The following is a 22,417-nucleotide window of genomic DNA, read 5'->3' as shown; positions in this document are numbered from 1 at the left end:
AAAGAAGTTAAAAACTCAGACCAGCATCAAGACATCTATGGCACTGCTTGATCTCCTGTTAAAGCATCCATCCTTCCACTCCCTGGAAGTGATGCTAGGCACTGGAAAAGGCACTGAGGTCTTGTGTGTGCTGAACTCCATAAAACCACATCTCACCAGGAGGAGACCCTGCACGTGGCCATGAAGAGGCTCCAACCTAAGCAGCATGCCACGTGTCCTCACGGTTGAGGGGCAGCAGGCTTGAGGTATTTGCACTGGATCCATACTCGATACATGGTCATCTGTTTCCCTCGGTTCACTTGCAGCCGCCGGTCAACCAGGTTCTGGATTTTCTCCAGCCCAGCTCTTGTGAAGAGCTCATCCAATTCATCTGGAAGCAGAGAGGAGATGGAGGACATTGAGCTTTCATCTAACTAATGCCTGCTCATAGTGAGGGCTAAACTGTGTTGAAAGATGAACCAGAGGAAACTCACTGTCTCACTCTGGCAGGGAAATGTAAAGATCACACAGGATTTAACTCATCTACTATGGGGGGATTAAGATCACAGTTTCTCTAGTTTCCTTTCAGTTACCTTCTAGCAAGGCAGGGAATAAGTATTTGGAGGACAACTAGTATCACACAGACTTGACAAAGAGAAACAGCAGCAGTTTCAGACATGGGTATTGCCTCTAGTAACTGATTAAGGGAGCATCTTCTGGCGACTAGGGACAGATCCATTCCTTCTCCCCTCCCCACTCTCTCCAGGGGAATTTCAGAGTCTGCAAGAGCAAAGAATGGGATCAGCCCTACGCTTTTAAATGGTGGCAATGAGATGTGTGCTGGAGAGGCTGGAGGGGAATGGGATTCATTAAGGTTAAGTTTAGGAATAAAATCCTTACAGAAACCACACCCTGCTGGGGCCCAATCAAAGCACTAAGAGCCCTCGAGGCTGGCAGCACTTACACTGGCAGGTATTCCTGACCAAGCAAATAAGGATCATGGTGCCCCAGCACCCTGGCTGTGGGCAAAGCCAGAGCAAGTCCTGCTGAGCAGCAGAGAGCTTGTTCAACTGCAGGCTGGGAGCACGTGATTTGTATGGAGTTTCTGTAGAAAAGGGTAGCAGGTCCCAGCTTGTGCTCTTTTATCAGATGCTTGCCATCGTGAAGCGTCTGCCAAACACGCATTAAACACCAGACTTGTGCACTGGGGAAGGGAAGAGTCTGTTGCAGTTGTGTCCCTGTTCTAAAAATGACCATGCAGAGGGGCAGAGTGACTGGAGGCACTACTGGTGATAAGCAGGGAGAACACAACCCTGCTGAACACCAAGAAGCAGCAGAACTGGAGAGGCTGCCTCAGTGCTCAACTATGTCCTACTTATTTCCTCATAGGAGGATACTGAAGCTAAGAGAAGTGCCTCCAAGTGATGTCCATCTCACAAGATTCAAGGAGAGCTCCTCCAATCCCACCCCTCCCAGTGTAGCAAACACGTTAGTCTTTCTCTAGAAGGATTTTCCCCTATGGAATTCACCACATCATATTCACATTAGCAAGTGACAAGCCCAGGTCCCTGTGCAATCGAGAGACACTTGAACATTCCCCACTGCTCCAAGAAAGACAGGGTGTAAAGAGCTAGTGGCAAAACCTGAGGGCACAGGGACAGAAAGAGGTGAGGAGAGTCAGAGGGATGTTTTATGGCCTCCTACCTTGTGTGAAGAAGTAGACTCTGGTGCCATCACCTCTCACATAGAAGTTATCAGACAGACACTGACCTAAGGGGAAGAGGGATTTAAACAGTTACCAGCTATCATTTAAATATCAACAACTGCCATTCAACAAGAGGCACTTTTCCCAGCACACACTGTGTGTCTTCTACACGGGGTAGACCCTACTCCAGAGCAGCAGCATCTCGTAGTGATGTGGCAAGACTACTCAGGGGACAAGAAAATACCTTTCTTAAACCGAAGCTGGGCCAGGTCGTAACGGCCATAATCTCGCAACAAAATCATCCCTCCTGGTTTCAGAAGGCAACTCAGTCTGTTAACAATGCCTTGCATCCTGAGGAAAGAACAAAGTAGAAGTAGCCAACAGTCTGCAAAATGATGCTTGTACTTTCCACCAAGTATAAAGTTCTACGTGCTTCAACTTCATACAAAGAGCAGCCAAAAGCCAGCTCTGAGCTCTCTCAGACTTAGGTGAGTTGATTTTATTTGGCTGCCTTATTTCTGACACTCCCTGATTCTGCTTGGTTTTTCTCTCCAATGATAACTTAGCCTGCCACAGCAAGGATTAAGTGCTCTCTCTTACTGATTACAAAAGGATTTCCACTGGTTTCTGGAAAACAAGGAGTGAACACGAAGAAAAATGCTGCAAAATGAAATCAAAGGGAACAAAAAGCAGTAGGTTGTAACAGTCACACCAAAATCACAGCACTTCTGAACCTGTCCCCTCCCTTCTCACCACCTCCCATCTGAGAAATCAATGCAGCCTTTGAGCCTTAAAATGTAGCAGCATATATTCCACAAATGGGTGCTGAGTACTCAGTGTGGCTGGGGTTCAGAAGTGGGGAGCAAGTGTACTATAGCCATTTCCCACTTTCAAATCACACCTATCCTGCACCAAGAGTTGTTACAACTGAAAGCACCTGCAAATGCCATTTTCAAAGGCTTAATGGAAAACTGGACCAGAACTTTTCCTTGCTATGAGGGGAGCTACTGTTAAACAGCTCAACTTCTATATGCATTATCTTCTGCAGCCAGAAGGAATTATTCCAACTTACTTCTCTGGGAGAATCGCTGAGAGGACAAAGATAAGAATAACAACGTCAAGACTCTTGTCTGGCATTGGGAAAGGACTTTGGTCATTGCACAGGTCATGGACGAACGCAAAGCAGCGAGAAGAATCATATTCTGCATTGTTCTGTATTTAAGAAGAGAGAAATAAGAGCATTAGCAGCAGACCTTGATCTCAGTGTTATCTGGACGTGGGAGTATTCACGGGAGATTTACAAAGAGCTTTGGACTTGTAACAAGTCAGGCAATCAGCACTGCCAAAACCCCAGTACTGGACTGAGGGATTATTATAAGGTCAGATTTTCCATTAATAGTGGTAAAAAGTGGGAGATTTACACTATTAAACTAGTCACCTATACAAAAGCAAGAGTGTCTCTGAAATCAATATTCACTTCAAATACAAGCAAGCTACTCCCTATACACCAAAATCAAACCTGGCTGCCTGAAGTTGTGTATTTTTCTAAAGCTGCTGCTACAGATTGCAGTAGCTTCTATAAACAGTGCTTGTGTCACCTTAAGAGGATGAAATGGCACGCTGCCTCTGCTGCTGTGCTTCCCATCTCATCTCATCTCCTCTCATAAAATGACTGATTACACTTGATACTTCCTATGTTCTCAGTTCTGTTCTGACCTGAAATCTTTGTCCTTTGACTAAATTCCAGCCTCCTGCTCCCCAGATAACAGTATCCCTCTGCAGCTGTCTGTGCAGAAGCACCCAAACCACATTCCCAGGACTGCAGTGCCAGCAGCACACACACAAACCAAAACCAGCTTCAGTTCCTGTTAGAAAATAGCCTGACTGTTTTCAAGGTTGAGCAGTTACTCAGCTAAAAAAGCTGTCAACCACTGGGGAAAGAAAATCTGGCTGAGCTGTCTGCTGCCAGTGTGACATTCTGAGAGCTTCAACTTCCCTCATTTCTGCAATCCTTGATGGCTCATCTGCCTTATTACAAGAGCAAGGGTCAGCATCAGGGCTAGCTAAAGAAAACCAAGCTGCCAACACAGCTACATAGCTGTGATATATCTGTGTTCATGTGCAATTGGCACCATGTACCTCCTACCTGCTTAAGTCACCACTGACTTTACCTGGACAAGATCCACAGCTGTAGTAGAAAAATCACAGCAATACACAAATAGGCCTGGATCACTGAAAGAAAGAAAATAAATGATCATCATTTATATAACGGTGCTGCACAGGGATTAAGAAATGTCTCAAATACACAGAGTACAGAATTGGGAGCCAGAAATCCTGGGCTTTAGTCTATCTCTGTTAATAATGTCTTGTGCAAAATCTGGTGGATCAAGTCACTCCTTTATGCCCCAGCTATTCTCATATGGAGCTCACAGCTTACTTTTCCTTCCAGAACAGGCACTAAAGCCTGTGTGAAAATGCTTTCAGAATGAGACATATAAACTTGCATTATGTTTTGTGGGTTGCATGCTAAGACCAAATATTTCCAAGGTCAAACCAAAGTCATCTGAAGTTGCAGATGGCAAAGGTACCACTTGCTTTTGAGACTGTCTAAACTAAGAACACATGCAGCACTTTGCCGGTTGTTTTTAGGAGGCTGGTGCATCATGCAGGTAAAAACCTACTGAGAACTACTTACTTGTTGGTTTGTAGAATTGGGAAGACTGTGTTTCCAGCCCCACAGCCAACCTGCACAAAGCAGATGTACACCGAGTGAAAATCACTTCTTCAGCATCTCCCATGCAGCTATTTCCAAATCATCCCCCTGCAGCCATGGACCAAGGAGCAACTCATGAGTAACAGCTGAGCACAGCAGTGACCATTTGCAAATCTCCCTGCAAGATCTGAGTATGTTCAGCTCTGAGGAGCAGGTTTATGTATAAGCATTTGTGGGAAACCACTAAGCCGGTTCTCGTATGGATCTCACTAACAAGCTATATATTGTTACTCCTTTGAAAACTGTTATTGCTGGAATCCCAGCCATCACAGCCAGTATGAGTCACTGAAGCACTGGCAAAAGCCATGGATTAGTTGCATTCACTTCCATAGAAAATCAGAGCAATGCAGAGAGAACTTTGCTTTCCTACAATTACAACCTGCTGTTTCAGAGTTTCCTTCACTAGATGGCTCTGCCTCAAGTTCCGACTAGGCCTACACTGATTCTGCCTTATTATTCCTTCTACTTGTTCCCATTTGAAGAGAAGGGTTTGAGGAATTGGCCTCTGTATGTTTAAGGAATCAGTAAAATGGAAATAGACTGAGCTGAAAACACCACGGATGGCTTGCAGTGACAAATGTTACTGAAGTATTCAGATGAGACAGGAAAGCCACAATGACCATATCAAAGTCTGAGGGAGTCTTAAAGCCACAGATTAAATAAACCTGAAGGACAATTCATATTGACTCTCCCTGGGTGGGCGTAACTTATATAGAAGGTGAAGCATTCGACAAAACCAGTGGTATCCCCAGTGAACAAACTAGAGGTGACAGAGCAAAAGGTTGTCAGTAGCTGTCAGGAGTCTAATATTACAAGTCCTACAGACTTTTCTGGGACAAAGCCTGTATGTGAGATTCCCCATTACTACAAGGGCCATAAGGAGCAAAGCAAACAGCAACTTTACATTCCTGGATTCATTGTTTTGTTTCACACCCCCCAAGGTGTGACAAGAGTCAGCGCAAACACGTAAAACATAAATGACAAGGGAAAAGCTTTATACAGACAAGAATCAGCTTCTTCAAAAGGTGACTTTCACATGCATGTTTCAGCATCTGATAGTCAGTTTGTCTTTTAAACTCTCAAACTTCTTACGGCCCTTGTGCTCTGCCAATTCACAGTCTGAACCAAGAGAATCCCAACAGATTTAATGGTTTAATTCAGTTCTAAGCTGCCTTCTATTTCCCGCAGTTTACTGACTTAGGGCAATCATCCTATTCACTTGCTGTCTGCCAATGATACATGTGACAGTCCCTGTCACACTGACACATGGGACTATTCCATGTATATTCTGTTTTACAGCTATTACCTCTAATATACGGTAAGATGCAGATGATCCTGGGTAATCCCCATCACCTTCATTCAGCTCACTATACTTCTGCGTAGCCAGCTCCTCTGTGCAGATCTTAGGTGTGCTTTTTATCAGGTTTAACTCATTCTCTGCCCTGGTTTCCAAGGAACAATGTCCATTTGCACAGCTTCCCAGCTCTTTGCTGCTGCATTCTTCCTTGTTACTAAATTCATGCAGAGAATCCCCATTTTGACATGGGTTCCTGTTAGGTGCCAGCTCAGGGAATTCAGTGAAGAGCCAGTGCCTGTCCTTGAAGAAGCCATTTTCATGGATTTTATAAAAGTCATCCCAGTACCTCTTAGCATTCACCTCATATTCCTCTGTGAACACAAACAAAAACATCACCAGCAGTCAAATCAGAAGGTCTCAGAGTTTAATCAGTTCAGACAGTGAATGATCACTGCAGCCATCTATTCAGCAATCTGCTTTAATAGGTAAGGTCACGGATTGAAAATCACCTTTATTTAAATGCTGCCAGCTCACATCAACACTCAGCCTGCATCCTCCCCGTCACTTTGTTAGGACTAAAATACGGAAAAGAGGCAGAAGAGGAAAGTGTCTGTCTTCTGGCAGGATTTAAAGGGAGCTACAGAAAAGGCCTCTTTGAAGGACACTGGAATGAAGAAATCCAGGTTTTACTTCCATCTCTAACACTAACTTGGATACTGCTAGAGCCCAGCCTGCAGCACTTTGCTTTCCATAGTTCTGTACATGTCAGAGCATCACACACTTATGAAAAGAAAACAAAAGAGGAGGATCAACAAAAGTGACCACTGCCATTAAAGTAATAGTGAAGAGCTAAGGAGGACAGACTGCAGATGGTAAGAATTAACTTTAGCAGCCAGCATTATCATTTCACAGCAAGTGGACACACTCCTGGAGCAAGATGAGTATTTCAGAAAGCTGGAAGAACACTTACAAAGCCATGATCTAATGAAATTCAAGTCATCCAGTGAATTATTTCCACACACCTTCACAGATTTCAGATGAAGGACAGTTCTAGGGAACTATATTTGCCAAGGGAAGTTATAAATCCAACTGGCTTCCTGAATTGTCATCAATGTGATGAGTTATCTGTCTCTCAGAAGAGCTAATTCCAGCATCCTGTGCTTTACATCCCAAGTGCATTTCAATTGCATGCAACTCCTCAGCCATCTTTGCACAGCAACAAGTGCGTTACTGGACACAAATGGTTCTCCCTCAATTAGAGATGACAACTGTACGTGAGAATGGATCCAACATCTATGAAGGGTAGGGTTAAGAGAAAAAGCAGCACTAGTATCTGAACTGCAGTTTTCTTTGTCTTTCTGAAAAGCATACAAGTGTTTAGAAGATACATGAAAGGAGATACTGAGATGAACCAAGAATGCCTGGAAAAAATACATAGCCTCAGCCAAATACAGATAAAAATGGCTTTACGAAAACTCAGAAGTCAGTCATGTGTATATTTTTAGTAGGATCTATCCCTGAAGCACAAAGAGCTATACATAAAAACAATCTCTATCTCAACTACCACAATTTTCTCCTTTTAAGAAGCCTTGTCCTTAAACCCCAAGCTGAAAGACTGTCTGATACTGGACTACAGCAGTAAGCTTGTGTTATGATCTCACCATAGCTCCAAGTAAGCAGGGTCAAGTCAGTTTACTATCTGCATAGGAGAATTCAGTGACTGCTAATGGCAGAGGAAGGAGAGTTACTGATTCATCCCCTGGCACACTCCTTCCTGAACTGTCACTTCTTCCGTGTACTAGGAGGGGTATGCAAGGCTGGTCCCCAACAATCCCATGACAGCCTGACTGCAATGGGGTGCTTACCTGAGGTGCTGGCACAAAATTCCAGCCCAGCCATTTTGGATTAGCCACATTTTCGCCACAGTCTAACACAGAACAAGACATTGTGCTCTTCCTGTGTCAAATTACTGTGGAATTCTGGTGGATGTTATACTATTGAAGAGCTGTTATACTGCAACCCACATGTGTGGAAGCTTTATTTAAAGCTCCTTTACCTCATAGCCTAGTGTTTTCAAAGCACTGGAATAAAGGATCGGTAACAATATGAATGCAAGATCATGCAAGAAACAGATTTAAAGCAAAATAAATGACCACGTTCATTTTTCAGACTGACTTTCCTGTACAACTTATGCCAGAAAAGTTCACAGAATTCTTGCTTCAAAATCCTTTTTGTGGTATTAGCTTGTGGGGATATCGGCGTGCGAGCCAGATTCCTCCAGAGACCTATCTGATAAGGACTCCTGACTTTGCTGCTCGTCTTTGTAAGGACACCCCCAAAGCCAAGCCCATACTCACCCTTTCACATTGCAGAAGAAGGGCAAACAAAAGTAACTGTTCACAAAAGACAGGAAGAGAACCAGAGACCCCCTGAATTGTATGGGGGGGTAATTATGGAGCCTCAAAAGGAAACCAAGAAACTCTTCCACTTCTTTCTTTGTTCCCAGCCAGAAGACACATCTTCAACATACCCCACAGAACTTCTCTCCTTCTTCAGAACAAATTCTGACAGCCCCAAGAAGTCCACAGAATAATACAGCCATAATGACCAATAGCTTGCCTTTGTTCTCCTGCTTGGACACTAGTGATTCTCAAAGTACTAGACCCTTCAGGCACAGTTGGCTGGGCTGGCTTCCCTACGTTTCAGCCATCCCATTGTCTCCACACGCTTCCCACTGAATAGCAACCATCAAAATTTGACTGGCCTCCATTGTTCAGTCTGGGAAATACATCATGAAGACCTGACAAACTGCTCTAACAGCAAATTGCTCCACAATTTCATAGCTGCATATAGGTTCTCAAAGCATGACAGACAGCATCCTTTAATGTTAACCAGATTTTAAAATGAACTCAACACAATGGGCATCACAATAGAAACTGCTGGATACTTCTGTGAATCCAAGAAATTAGAAGGGTTGCTCTTTGGTATAATTAAATTTGCTATTGTGAACACAACTGGAAACTATATGGGAAGTGTCTCAATAGCTCCAGTAGTGTTCAGCATCGCCTTACAGATGACACACTCCATTTAATTTGAACAAAAGGAACAGATCCATCCTAGAGCTCAGCAGGATGTAACATGATCACCATCAAACAAGTCTCTTATCATACCAAAGAACAGGAAGCCATTTCACCTTCATTTAAGGGACTGGATGATATCTAAGAGGTGTGGAGGAAAGATGCATTATTAACGAGAACAGCTTCAATATTAATTGAACAGCTTCAGCCGTATTACTTGACTATAGAGCTGTGCACCTTTAGCTTAACTCAGATTCAGGTAAGCATTGCATTTTGGGTATATAAATACCCTTTAAGCCAAGGCTGAGGGAATTAAACCTCTGCAATCTCTTCTTTTGCCTCTCTGATGATAAACGCTTCCATCATGATAAAATAATTATTCTTCACTTCTCATTTAACCATTATCATGCTGTTACTCACTTGGTAGAGATATGGACACTATTTTATTAGACCTTCTTAAGAGAAAAACTGGGCTCTTATCAGATAGCTTCACAGCATGCAAGTAACAGAAGACTGTTAGAAGTTAAGCTTTAGAGAGCAAAAGTAAGCAGAGGCAACAGCACTACAGCAAAAGAAGCTTGTTGACAAGGAGCACTAATAAGTATTTAAACATACACAGCATGAACAAAGAAGCTCAATCCAAGATGACTCCTCCAAACTAAGACCATTTCTGCTCCAGTAGGATGAGTTGCTGGAGAAGGCAGAGGAATCACAGAGAGGTAAATTAAGAACAGAAAGATTTCTCCTCCTCCATTTTTCATTATCAACAACTAGGTAATGTATTTTGAATGATGTGGGAGAGGGGGGAAGGGAGGAATAAATGATGATGCATATGTAGCTCTGGCCACAGTTCCACTCTTGTATGCACAAGTTAAGACTCAGCATTAGAAGGCTGCCCAAAAGTACCTTGTTTATCTTGTGGCAATAGCTGTGAGCTGTTCTCTTGAACTTTACTCCTGGCACTCGCTTCCTGCTCTTCTGACCATTCCACATTATCCCTGTTGTGAAAAATAAGATGAACTACTCAGCTGAGAATCATAGGGCAAAGACAGAGAGAAAAGAGAAAGGTCCAGACAACCTTCCAAACAGCTCAGAGCTCTTCCGCAGTCTCTAACTCCAGCTCAGCAGCAGTACGACAGCCATCAGCACAGTTCTGAATGAACTGCACTCATAACATTACAAACAATGTAACTGGGAGGGATCCCAAGAGACACCCAATCTGTCCCCTAATCCTGTTCCCTATTTGATGCTCCGCCAAGTTGAGAGGAAATAAACCCTTACTGTAAACCCAGGAGGGCACTCAGCACAAACAGGCCTCCTTAGAGAGGAACTGCCATCCTCACAGGGTGAAAGGCACTTGTTCCTATGCAGGTGATGGACAGGCAGGTGCTTGTGTGTTTTCACTCATGTGGGTCACCAAATCAGACCATCTGCCTTAGAAAAGTACCTTTTCTGAAATTAAACCAAAAAAGGCAGCATGGTTATTTGGAAGGCAAAGTGTTCTCTTAAATCCAATTATGAGAAAAATATGCAGGAAGCTTTAAAGCATTAAGAAGCATTAATAACTTGAATGTGCATGCACAGTTGTGGAGTCATTAAAGTGATTCACTTGACCTTTCTTCATTAAAACAAGTGAATGAAAAGCAGAACACAAAGACCAAGAAGCACTATTCTGGCCTCAGGAGGAATTAGTGTTTTGATATTAACTCATAAAACTAAGACTTAAGTGTCAAGTGTGTGGAAAAACTAGATTACTAGGAGTTTCTGCAGGAAGTTAGCATGGAGGATATGCTTTTGCAACCTATCTTTGGTAGAATGGAGTTCCAAAATGAATGACAAGCTGATACATGCACATACTCCCTTTATTACACATTAAACATACCCAACTGTTAACAAGGAATGGCAGCCAGAGACCAAAAGTGGAGGTATGTCCGTCCAAAATGCAAAACACCTGCAGTTCCCAGGAAATTCGGGTGTTTAACATATCTGAAACCAGCTTTGTCCAAAGGAAGCCTCCCATTCCAAGCTAACACTTAGCATGATCTCACACTGTTCCAGAAGCAGATGGGTGCCATGATCATTATACAATTTATACCTTAGTCACTAATAGATGGAGAAGGGTTCAGAGATTTCTGAAAGCAGACAGTTTAACCTTTATTAACTATAGCAATGAAGCAATTGCTACAAACCAACCCATTCTCCTGAAACCTCAAGGCAGCCTGAACCATCCCAACTGCTTTGGAAGGGGCAGAGGAAGGCTCAGGACCCCACGAGAATGAGCACCAGGGCCTTCCCGCACCTAACGCCCGGCCCTGCCTCCCCTCACCGCCTGCCCGCACCCACAGCCCCCCGGGCTTGCTCCGGTGTCCGCGGCTGCCAAGACCCCCGCTCCATGGCGCCTCACCACAGACCACAGGCGAGAACGAGCCCTCCCCCGCCTACCGCGCTCCCCCCCGCCGCCTCGAGCAGCACCGCCCCGGGTCTCCCCGCACAGGGGCCGGGGCTCCGGAGCGGGTCGAGGCGTTGGCCGCCCTCACCAGGCGTTGTGCTGGAAGAGGCGGGCGGGGTCGGTGAGGAAGCGCCTCCCGAAGCGCTGCCGCTCCCTGGGCGCCGCCATGACGGGACGAGCGTCACCGGAACGGGAAGCGCCGACCCGAGAGAGGACTGGGGCGGGCGGGCGGTGGCGGGAAGGGGAAGCCGGTACCTCAGCGATGGCGGCACCGCTGTGTGGGGCGGGGAGAGGCGATAAAGCTGTTTTTCCTTGCTTTTATTTCGCGTTTCACACACCGGGGCTCAAGCTGCTGTTATCCGGTATTCACAGGCCTCTGGTGCTGTCATCCAGCCACGATCGTAGCTTGGCTTCAATGGCTGCTCGCTGCTTCGCCCGCCGCTGCCGGGCGCTGAGGTAACAGAACCCACAGAAGTCAGTGCCTGCCTCCGGGTCGTGTCCGGCGTTCCACAGGGACGAGCAGGTGCATGTGGTGTGGTGGAAGAGCCGGCTGTCGGTGTGGTCCTCGCTGATGTTGTGCCAGAGCTTCAGCAGGCTGCTGTGCTGGAAGAGGGCTGGGCTCTGCCGAGGCCGCCTGGCTGCCTGCGCCTTCTGAGGGGAGGGAGGGAGGGAAGTGGGAATCAGGCAGAGGATCATGGTGGGGAAATCAGACAGCTCTGCCCATGTGGGGACACGCACCACGTGTATATGTGCGAAAGAGCACCTCAGTGATGTGTTGTGAGGTGGTGCTGGCAAGTAATAGAATCATGGAATCAACCATGTTGGAAAACACCTTTTAAGCTCATTCAGCCCAGCCATTCCTCAGCACTGCCGAGGCCACCCCTAACCCATGGCACTGAGGCCTCGTCTCCACAGGGTGTGAACCCTTGCAGGGACGGTGCCTGCAGCCCTGCCCTGGGCAGCCTGTTCCAATGCCTGAGCACCCTCTGGGGCAGGAATTGTTCCTCAGCTCCATCTAAACCTGCCCTGGTGCAGCTTGAGGCCGGTTCCTCTTGTCCCATCCCTTGTTCCTTGGGAGCAGAGCCCAGCCCCTCCTGGCTCCATCCTCCTCTCAGGCAGTTGTAGGGAGCGATCAGGTCCCCCCTGAGCCTTCTCTTCTCCAGACTGAACCCCCCAGGTCCCTCAGCCCTTCCCCATCACACTGTGCTCCAGGCCCTGCACCAGCTCTGTTCCCTTCTCTGGCCCTGCTCCAGCCCCTCAATGTCTCTCTTGCAGTGAGGGGCCCAGAGCTGAACACAGGATTTGAGGTGCAGCCTCACCAGTGCCCAGCGCAGGGACACAATCCCTGCCCTGGCCCTGCTGCCACACTGGTGCTGGTACAGGCCAGGATGCTGGTGGCCTCTTGGCTGCCTGGGCACAAGCTGGCTTATAACCAATTCATGCTGACTATTAACAGTAATAAACAAGTAAGCTTTTATTATGTTTCTGGTTTCATTTTTCTTTGCGCTTAGGGCACAATTGCTCAATAATACCCATTTCTAGTTAAAGCATTCACCAGCCAGTTAATGTATAGGTTACATGAGTGACCAGTCACTCTTAGTTCTTCTCTAATTGCACTCCCCATACTACAATGTGTAACATCTGCCCTCAGTGTTCAACACCAGGACGCATGTCCTGGCTGGGCTATCTGCTCTCAGGTAATGTGATGTATTTAGCCACTCAGTGCTGGCATTGAAGGAGCATCTCTACTTCCTGCAGGGAGCAGAAGGCCTGAGAGCAGCTGCCTGAATGAAAGCAAGCTTTTCAGCCCTGTCCTGCACCTCCTGCTGTGCTGTAACACATCTAAAGCATCATTTGTCTCTCACCTTCTGCATCCGTTTTCTCTCACAGAAGCAGCGGGTGTCAAGCAATGTGGATTGTGTGTTTTTCTTCTTTGCTGCCTTCTGCAAGCTCTTTCTTGGCTTCCTCAGTATTGCTGCATCTTGTTTAAGACGTGGGATGATGGGGACCTGAGCGTAAGGGCTGCCTGAGTGGGGACAAAGGGAAATAGGAATCAGTCAGTGACTGTGCAGCCAACAGCTGGCTGCCTCTTGGTTTCCTCTTCTCACTGGGGAAGGACTCGGTGAGTCCTGAGTTCCTCACTCCTCTGAACCACAAGTCACAGCAGCTACCATCAGCATGCCCAGCGCTAGCAGGCATGGATCCACACAGGCACCAGTCCCTTGGCTACAGTGTTGAGTGCTTAGTCTGCAGCAATCCATGGCACAGAGGTGCCTCTAGATGTTGGGGTGACCCAGAACTCACCCACTGCTACACGCTTTGTAATAGGCTGTTTGCAGACACTCTAGAAGGTGACGCTTTCCCCCTGATGAGCCTCTGGCAGAACCCACTACAACTGTTTGAGTTGGCTTCTTGCCCTGGGAGGGTTTTGAGCTGAATGAACTCCCAAGCTTTGCTCCAGCTCCGTTTTCCGTGATCCTCTTTGAAATTACCTTGGGAAAGGTTTGCTAATGCAGGGCTGACCCTGAGCTTGGCTGAACCCAATACCAGAAGCACTTGGGGAGAAGGCCGCGTGCCAGGAGGGAGCTGAGAAGCTGTGGCAAATGCCTCACTTGAGTTGTCACCCTCATAGATCCAGTGACTTCCCTTTTGGACAGTGGGAGTGATAGTGTCAAGCCATACCTTTGTGGCTCTTTGTGTGAGCTGCTGCCTTCTTTTTGTTCCCTGCTGAGTCACGAGCAGTGCTTGCAAAGGAAGATGTAGTAGGGTAAACCACTTCTTTCCAAATCTTCTTCGTGTCACATTTGAAGGCATCATCACCCATCCAGTTTTTCTGGTCCCTAAGCTTCCGCTGGTAGTGACTAGAAGACAAAAGAGGGCGTCGTTGTCCCATGAAACACAGCCCAAGGCCTCACTCAGCACTGGCTGCTGTGCACCTGCATATCTGGGAAGACCAGGTTCATGTGAGGATATTTTAAACTGCAAAGGATATTAAACTGTGTGATAGACACAGTTTATGGTGGCATTTACAACAGTGTCTTTGTAGAACAGGTGCCTGAGCTATGCATGTCCAAGTAGATACAAAACATTTCTGGAGATCCAGTCTCTCTCTTGTTTTATAAGGCACAAATCTCTCAGTAAAGTGGGGATCTCCCTCATCTATCTCATAGAGCTAAGAGAGCTCACCTGATAATGTCAGAGAGAGTTTTCTGGGGCAGAGCTGCCAACTCCACCAGCTTCAAGAAGACTTCTAAGAAGAGCATTCCTCTGTCACTGGCAGAACTGAAGCTGCTTGAGTGATTTTTCCAAGATGCTGGAGAGGAAGAGAGTGGTCAGAACCATGACTGAGCCTTGTCTTAACCTTCACAGAGCTCAAAAGGAGCCGAGACCACAGCAGCTCCCAGGGAAGTCTGGACAAGTTATGCCATGGGGATCCATCTGCATTGTCTGCTGAGTACTGGTTAGGTATCTAGCAGGTAGGACAATTCCCTCAAGCTTATGATTAGCTAAAGAAGGTGAGGTCTGCTCCTTCTGTGTCCCATCCTGTGAGAGAAGAGTTTGGCCTCTGCTCTTGCAGCCAGGAACATCTGGACTGAATGCTGGATTCCTGCCCCTGTCCCTGAGGCTGCAAGCCATGGGGGCAGAGCTAACCCTGAGCTGGCCTGTCATGGCCCGTTGAACTATTGCTGTCTTGCCTGAGTAGAACACCCTTAGTTTCTTTGGGTCCCAGCTGCTCAGTAAATGCCAACTGTCTTAAGAATCAGGTAAATTCAGATATTTCTGAATAAAGGAGGCTTTTGGTGGAGCAGGATGTCTCTTACGTGCTGTCTGGGTGAAACACATCTTGTCAGTAGCAGTGTCCAGGGAGCCAGAGAAATCCAGTGGTCTGTCTCCTGCAGGCAAGTGGCATCTGTTAGCAGGGCAGGGTTTTGCTGTAATGCAATGCTGGGGCGAGCAGCTCAGAGCTGGTGCCACAAAAAGATTTGCTACTAGAATCTAAGAGTAGGGAAAAAGCTGTTCAAGCTTTCCACTTGTAGCTGGGTTGTGGATTCTTCTGCATCAGCATGCATAAAGAGGTCCCACAGTGCAACGTGTAGCCATGATAGCTAATCCCTGGTAAATACTAAAATGCAGCAGCCCAAGTATAGCAAACATCTGGGCACAATATTGCCCTGCGCAATGGGAGGGCACATGGAGGAGGATTAGTTTGCATACTCAGAAATCGACTTGGAACAACCCACAAGAGTAACGTGTGGCCTGCTGCACGCCTCCTCAGCATCTGCACACACCAGTTCATTGTACACCTCTTGACTGGTTAAGCTAAAGGGCTTTTTTAAGGGAGTTTTGTTTGTGTCTTTATGGAAATCAAGGCCAGGTTGGACGGGGCTTGGAGCAAGCTGCTCTAGTGGAAGGTGTCCCTGCCCATGGCAGGGGTTGGAACTGGATGAGCTTTAAAATCCCTTCCAACACAAACCAGTCTATGATTCTAAGCTAATCCCCAGCTGCTTAGTGGTCACCTCCAGACTGTGAGGTTTAATATTGCCACCTGAGTCTGTGGGGAATAAGTTGAAAGCATCAGAGGATGCTGAGAGGACAGAGGACAGTGGATTAAATGGGCCAGAGGGAGGCACTGCCTGTGTTTGTCTGGAAACCATGAACTATAACCACTGGCGATTTGGGACTGGGATTGAGGCGGGTTGTTTCTTATGGCCAGTGGCAAAGCATCAGCCTCTAAACAGCTGCTGAGGGAGAATTGGGGAATTTGGGGAGGGGAAAGGTGAGCCTGTATTTAACCTGAGGCACTGGGTGAGGTGGTTGGTTTCTTTCTAGCTCTGTCAAAAAAGGTATTGATGGTTCCTTCAGTCACTGGGACCCCAAATCCTTAGCACAGGGAATTGTCCCTTCCTTTTTGTACTGTGGTTATTGTCTCAGGAAGATCATGCAATGCTGCAGGGCCAAGCTGAAGGTCAAACCACTCCTGGCCGTGTTGGCAACAGGCCTTCCAGGGGGGAAGTCTATAGCAAAGGGACATTACCTTTCTGTTGTTTCCTTGTCATGTTCTTTGCTGCTTTGCACTCAGTTCTCTGCTGAGGGGTACGTGAGAGGTCCCTGCCACACACACAGAGGCATAAAGAAAGGTGGACAGATTGATAACTGAGAGACATGTGGGAGACAACAGGTCCTGCTGATGGAGCTGGAGGAAGCAATGCAGGTGCCAGTCCTTCTCCCAGCCCAAAGGGCCAGACAGTGCTGGAAGCACTGCCAGAGAAGAGCTCACCACCCAGCTCCATGCTCCCAGTGATGAGAGTGAAACACTTGTGTGGCAGCTCAAGGCTGCACAGAAATGATAACGGGATCTCTGCTGGCTTCCCCAGTCCAGGCCAGCTTTGACAGAGGGCAGCTGTGGCCACCCTGGTGTGTGTGGGGAAGCAGGAACCTCAGCCAGGAGGTAATGGCCCTGGAAATCTCCCTTGACCACAATGCAACAGTGGATGAGCCAAGCTTTGTGACCCACAGCCCTTGTTAGGGCTGGTGCTCCGAAGCCTGGCCCAATCCAGCACCATGCCTCCGCATTTCTTCTCTAGACTGATAATGCCAACACCCACAGCACTGTAGAGATGTGGGTGAAGGCAGGACCCCTGCACATGATCACAGAACAGACAGGGGACAGCAGCATTTCCAAACACCCAGTTTCCCCCTTCATGCTCACCACACTGGCTTCTCTGGGAGAGGTTTTACCACACTCTTCATTGGCACAGGCTTTGTCATGGCACTGGTTTTGGAAGTCCAGATGAGAGAAGCAGCTCTTTCTGGATGTGGAAAGGCAAATAAAGGGAGTCTCACAGGCTTCCTATCAGGCAGGACTCTCAGCTGTAGCTATCACCAGGAGAGCTGGAAGGACCCTGTGATGACACCTCTCCCTGTTTTGTGCTACTGCAGCATTAACTCACTGTCTCTTCATGTTCATGGGCAGCAGGCTGTTCAGCAATGGAAATCATGTGCCCTCCCAGCGTTCCCTATCCTCTGCTCATGGTAGCCAAAGGCTGACTAGTCACAGGAGGGGATTAACATCACACCAAGCTCTCTGTTACAGATACTGTTCTTCATCTTCTAATCCAGCACCTGCTCTGGCTGGTGGACATGAAGCAAGAATTGGCTCCACATGGAAGGCTGGTTTGGAGGCCTCCAGGGGCTCCTTGCCACCAGTGTTTTTACGATGTACTCACCATTCACTTTTGCCTTTTTCAGCTCCTTTGGGTCTGGATGGATCTCTGGGATGGACAGGATGGAGCCCTCACTGATGGCAGCAACTTTGTCCTCTAGGAAAACAGAAAAGCCCCTCTGAGTGTTGTTTTCCTTCTAAGGAAAGGAAGAAAAACAGCACTCAAGATTCCTTTTAAGGGAATCGGTTGCCTTGTGTAGCTTCTGTGTTAACATCATGTCCTTGTCATCTGAGAAGCACCAGTACAGGCATGCACAAGGCTTTTAGCTCATCTGCTTCCAGAGATTTCTAAGTTTCTTCCAAGGAAAAAGACCTGCCCTTACCTCCCATGTGTCCTGAGTTTTCTAGCTTCTCAGTGCTGGTCAGGACCTTGCTGGGGATGGATTCCAGGATGGACTCGATGTCCTCGCTGTCATCTGTGTACTCTAAGGTAGGGTCTGGGGAATATTTGGGTGGAGTAGGGCATTTTGCCAGCACCAAGGCCTGGTTCTCCATGAAGAGGTCAGGCTCTGACAATGACAGTGAAAGGGCAGCCAGAGAGGCATCATCCACAGCAGCAAGACACAGCAAGTCCTCTGGCTCTGAGATGAAGTAGTTCACCACCGTGGCCAGGTCAGAGCTCAGATTCTCCTCAGTGTCCGTCCCCTCTGTAACAAGAAAAGGTTGGAAAGCTCCTCTGCATCCTGGCACAGAGACACTTGGCAAAAATGGTTATTAATAATTATAGAGGCTCCTTTGCCTTTCACCTACCCTTTCCCTCATAGGATCTAAAGGACTGTAGCCACAATAATGCAGTGAAACTCCCTCCCCTCAGGCAGGGTGGGATGCTGAGGCCAAGAAGGATTAAATTCCCTTTCCATGGCCATTCATCACCCATCACCTCCCTCCATGCTGCACCACATGTGCAGGCTCTAAGCACAGCCCCCTTCTTTGATACGCTGAGGGGTGGAATTTCTGTCTTGCCAAGACACAAATCCTGCTATGTGCCAAATAAAGCAAAGCCAAAACTCAACACAAGACTACAGGGAGGGGAGAAAGGGAGAGGATTTAAGCTCTGAGTGCATGGTGTAGCCCATCCCCAGCAGCCTTCCTGTGCTCCTGGTGCTGGAATGCTGGCTGTAGGGACCACGTAGGAGCAGGGAGCAAGGCAGGGAAATGGTGATCCCCAGCTGTGGTGTGTTCTAGGACTTCCAGCAGCTCCTCGCTGGCTGAGGGGACCTCTGTGATGCCTGCCTTGGAATCTGCAGCATGGATGTCAGCTATGTCCCCTGGGATATCTGGGAAGATGAGGCTTAGTCAGTGGAGAAAGTGGGTTTGAGGAAGGGGAGCCCAAAATACAAGAGTCTGCAGGGCTGCAGCTTTGAATGTCTCACCAAGAGGGCAGTTTATAAGACTGAGACATCTCATATCCACACAGGATTTGGTGATTTTAGAGAATCTCACCCCAAAACTGCTTCCCAAATCAGGGCCTTTTTGTCTTTCAGTGCCAGGCTTTCCCCAGAGCATGACACTGTCATCCCAGGCTAACCCTGACTCCTTTACAGCCCTGGAAGTCCTATAAAGGATAAATCCCAGGGCAACCCAGTTTCATCTCACAGCTGACCCAGCTTTGGACTTGAGACCTCTTGAAGTCCCTTCCAACCTCAATTATCCTGTGGTTTTGTGTCCTGGGAAATGTCAGCATTTTTGGTTTTTAATTCCAGCTCTTTCTCTTCTTGGTCCTCAAGTCTTACTCCTCGTGCCCAGCAGATGCTCCAGATCCTGAACAATCCCGAGGTGTCGATACACTCACCATCCACTGCCACATCCTCCACTGCCTCCTGTTGATCCTGGCCTGGTAAGTGGGTTTCCTTTGAGGGTAGCTGATCCTGGTCTGGTGAATGGATTTCCTCTGGCAGTAGCTGAGGCTTCACCTCCCCAACGCTGTTCCACTTCCCTAGACCCAGTGGGGAGATATGTTTCATTTCAGAAAGTTTCCTCGAGGCCTGGAAAACACAGTTCTGGCTTGTGAAGGGGATAGAAGACACCTTAAATCACCTCGCTGCAGCAGGAAGCACTTTGCTCGCTCCTGGATTTATTACCAGAGATCACTTTATAGGAGGAGTTGATGTGTTAATGGGCTCCAAGAAGAGGAGGCACCTCAGTGCTTTCAAAAGTAAAAGTGGGATCAAAAGGAACCCTGGCCCTAAGTGCTGCTGCAAGAGCTGTGTCTGTGGGGTGGGTTGAGGGCTGTCCTCACTAGTTGGAAACCTCCATGGGGGAAATTTCCCCTCGGGATCTCCATCCCCAGTGAGAGATGATCAGAAAACAGCACAGAAGGGTGCCCAAGCCCGTGCAGACATCACCATCTAGTGGTCCCTAACACCAACAGCCTCAACGCGGCCCAAAATGTGCAGGTTCAGCAGGGTTGGAGCTATTGCTGCTTGCAAATGTAGCTGAGAGCAAGCACTGCCTTCACCACCTACCCCAGGAGGCACCTCTGGTTGCTCATACTTCTTTATGCTGCCCAACAGTGACACAGCCCTGGTTTTCTGGGATAAAGCCACTCCAGGAGCTGGTCTTCATGGTCTTGCAAGCAGCCCTGCTCACTGGCATCAAGGGGCAGTGAACTTGAGCTGAACAGGGGTCTTGCCTCATCCCACAGCTCAATGGGAAATGGGGCTCTTCAGCCTGAACTGCACACATGGCATCACTCTGGTTTCTCCACCACCATTGAGCTGGGACAAAGGATTTCAGAGGAGCAAACACAGTTGAAATGGACGGGGAGGAGCAGAGTTACCTTCTGGCTCCAGCACGGCCTCATCCTGCTTTCCTCCCACCTCACTGTACTGCCTCATGCTCACACTGGACATTTTCTTCTTACTAAGGTAGCAGACAAGAGGCAAGTGTGAGATCTCCCTCCGCCTTGGGGACCCAGCTCACCCTGAGAGAGCCTCAGGGGTGGGACTGGTTCAACCTAAGATGGTCCCTTTGTTACCTGTCCTGGGTTGTGACAGCTGTCCTAGGGATGCTGGGGGCTCTGGGCTGTGATGTATGGGAGATGCTCCCCTTGGTATTGCTGACCACTGAGACTTTCTGCTGCAGCTGGTTCTGGCTTTCACTCGGTGTCTTCTGTTTCTTCTTGTTCTTCTTGTTCCATAGCGGCCATTCAGTTGGTAACAGGTTGAAGGAAGAGGGGGTCTGGGGGCAGGTACACCCGTACCATCAAACACTGCCTGAGCATAGGCTGAGCCAAGGGAGGGGGATGAGAAGGACCCATAGGCCTCTATCTGTGGGGCCTCTGGAGGGTCCCCAGCTCCTGTGCAGGAGTCCAGCCCAAGCTGGGCCACATCAGGATGCTGAGCAGCGGCCAGATCCGTCTCTAGACCAAATCCTTGTCTGTGCTTCCCGGGATAATATACAGACATACAGCCCCTGGCATGACCCAGCTGCATCCCTGGGGGTGAGGGCTGTGTGTGTGAGTGATGGGCACATAGTTTCGGGGTGTGGACATGCTTCCAAAAGAGCTCATGTGGATGTGTGTGGGGCCCAGTGCTGCCCACCCTCACCTGCGTTGCCTTGTGTTCCTCTGGCACATTCTTCCTGTGTGTCACCCGCCTAGGTGGATAACTCTCAGCCATCAACAGCAAGCACCATTGCCCAGTGTCTCTGCAACATTGACAACATTTTCCATCACCCTCCCCTTAAGCCCTGCAGCTTTTCTGCCTTTCGGACAAGCAGGGAACATAAGGAGACTGAAACACAGGCAAATGTGGGCTCCCTCCATCCAAGGAGGCACCCGCTCACTCACGTAGAGGTCCTGCTGGATGTGGAGGTCCTGCTGGATACGGATATCTTGCTCAGTGAGGAATTCTTGCTGCATTTGGAAGTCCCGCTGGAGATCTTCCCATGATTATGGACATCAGCCGGCGTGGGGCCTGACAGGACTTCTGAGCACACAGATTCATCCTGACTATCCTGAATTTCTGTTAAGCTATCTTGTGATGGCTGTGGCAGGGCCTCAGTGGCTACAGGCTCATGGGAATCTGGTGGCTTGCTGGAATCCATCCCCTTCTCAACCCAGCCCTGTTGTAACAGGAACTTCAACCCTGTTGTGTTTCCCCGCAGCACCCTGCGTTCTGCCTGATGTCACAGAGCACCTGGTAGTACCAACAACATTCCGAGGCTCAGCTCTGCACCACCAGCAAGCTGGGATAGGGTGTGATGGGGCACAGTGGGATATCTGGGGCACAGGGTGGCACGGGGATGGGGACAACATCCTACCCATAGCCCTGAGCAGGATCAGCCTGGATGCACCCCATGGAAAGGACCTGGTTCAGTGGGTGCAGTTCTCAGAGTGGGTGACTGCCCTACACCGCGGGGTGACCTCCAAGCTCTGCAGCATCATGGAGTGGGGACCCAAACCAAGTGCTGCTTCAGGGCAAGCACAGAGGGATCGAGTGAAAGCCCTGTACCCCAAACTCCCTCTTCCACTCAGCCAGCCAGCTCGGTGGTCTCATCCTGCTCCTTCGTGTTGTAGCCTTGAGCATCCCTTTGCCTTCCCCTCAGCCCACCCTGCAATTGAAGTGCTTCTCCTGGGGGCAGATCCAACCCAGTCCAACCCCAGAGCTCACTTGGGTGCTGGGACACCCTCCTCAACCCGCAGTGTAGCCGCGGGCACCGGGTGCTGCCCTGAACACTCTGGTCCAGGGTGCGGGGCTGAGGGGGGAAGAGAGAACCAGGCAAAATGCTGCTTTGAAGAGTGGCCGCTGGGTGTCCCCGCAGCCCCTTGCCCAGCTTGCATAGAGCCACCATAGCATCACAGCCTGGTGTGGGTTAAAGGGACCTTAAAGCTCGTCCAGCTCCAACCCCTGCCACAGGCAGGGACACCTTCCACTGGAGCAGGTTGCTCCAAGCCCCTGTGTCCAACCTGGC

General features: G+C 48.4%; 1 protein-coding gene across 1 annotated transcript; it reads right to left on the bottom strand.

The window, feature by feature from the left end:
• Positions 1-218: 218 nt before the first annotated feature.
• METTL2A (methyltransferase 2A, tRNA N3-cytidine) lies at positions 219-11,448 on the bottom strand (the record flags this gene model as incomplete). The annotated part of the gene is made up of 9 exons (XM_080633337.1): positions 219-370; positions 1,684-1,749; positions 1,929-2,035; positions 2,757-2,896; positions 3,856-3,916; positions 4,380-4,429; positions 5,764-6,125; positions 9,738-9,829; positions 11,369-11,448. 9 exons carry the CDS (start codon positions 11,446-11,448, stop codon positions 219-221), a joined length of 1,110 nt encoding a protein of 369 aa, XP_080489463.1.
• Positions 11,449-22,417: the final 10,969 nt, after the last annotated feature.

This window comes from Psittacula echo, assembly GCF_963264785.1.
Source record: "Psittacula echo genome assembly, chromosome: 23".
Classification (NCBI taxonomy): Eukaryota; Metazoa; Chordata; class Aves; order Psittaciformes; family Psittacidae; genus Psittacula; species Psittacula echo.
This window is presented reverse-complemented; position numbering and strand designations above follow the sequence as displayed.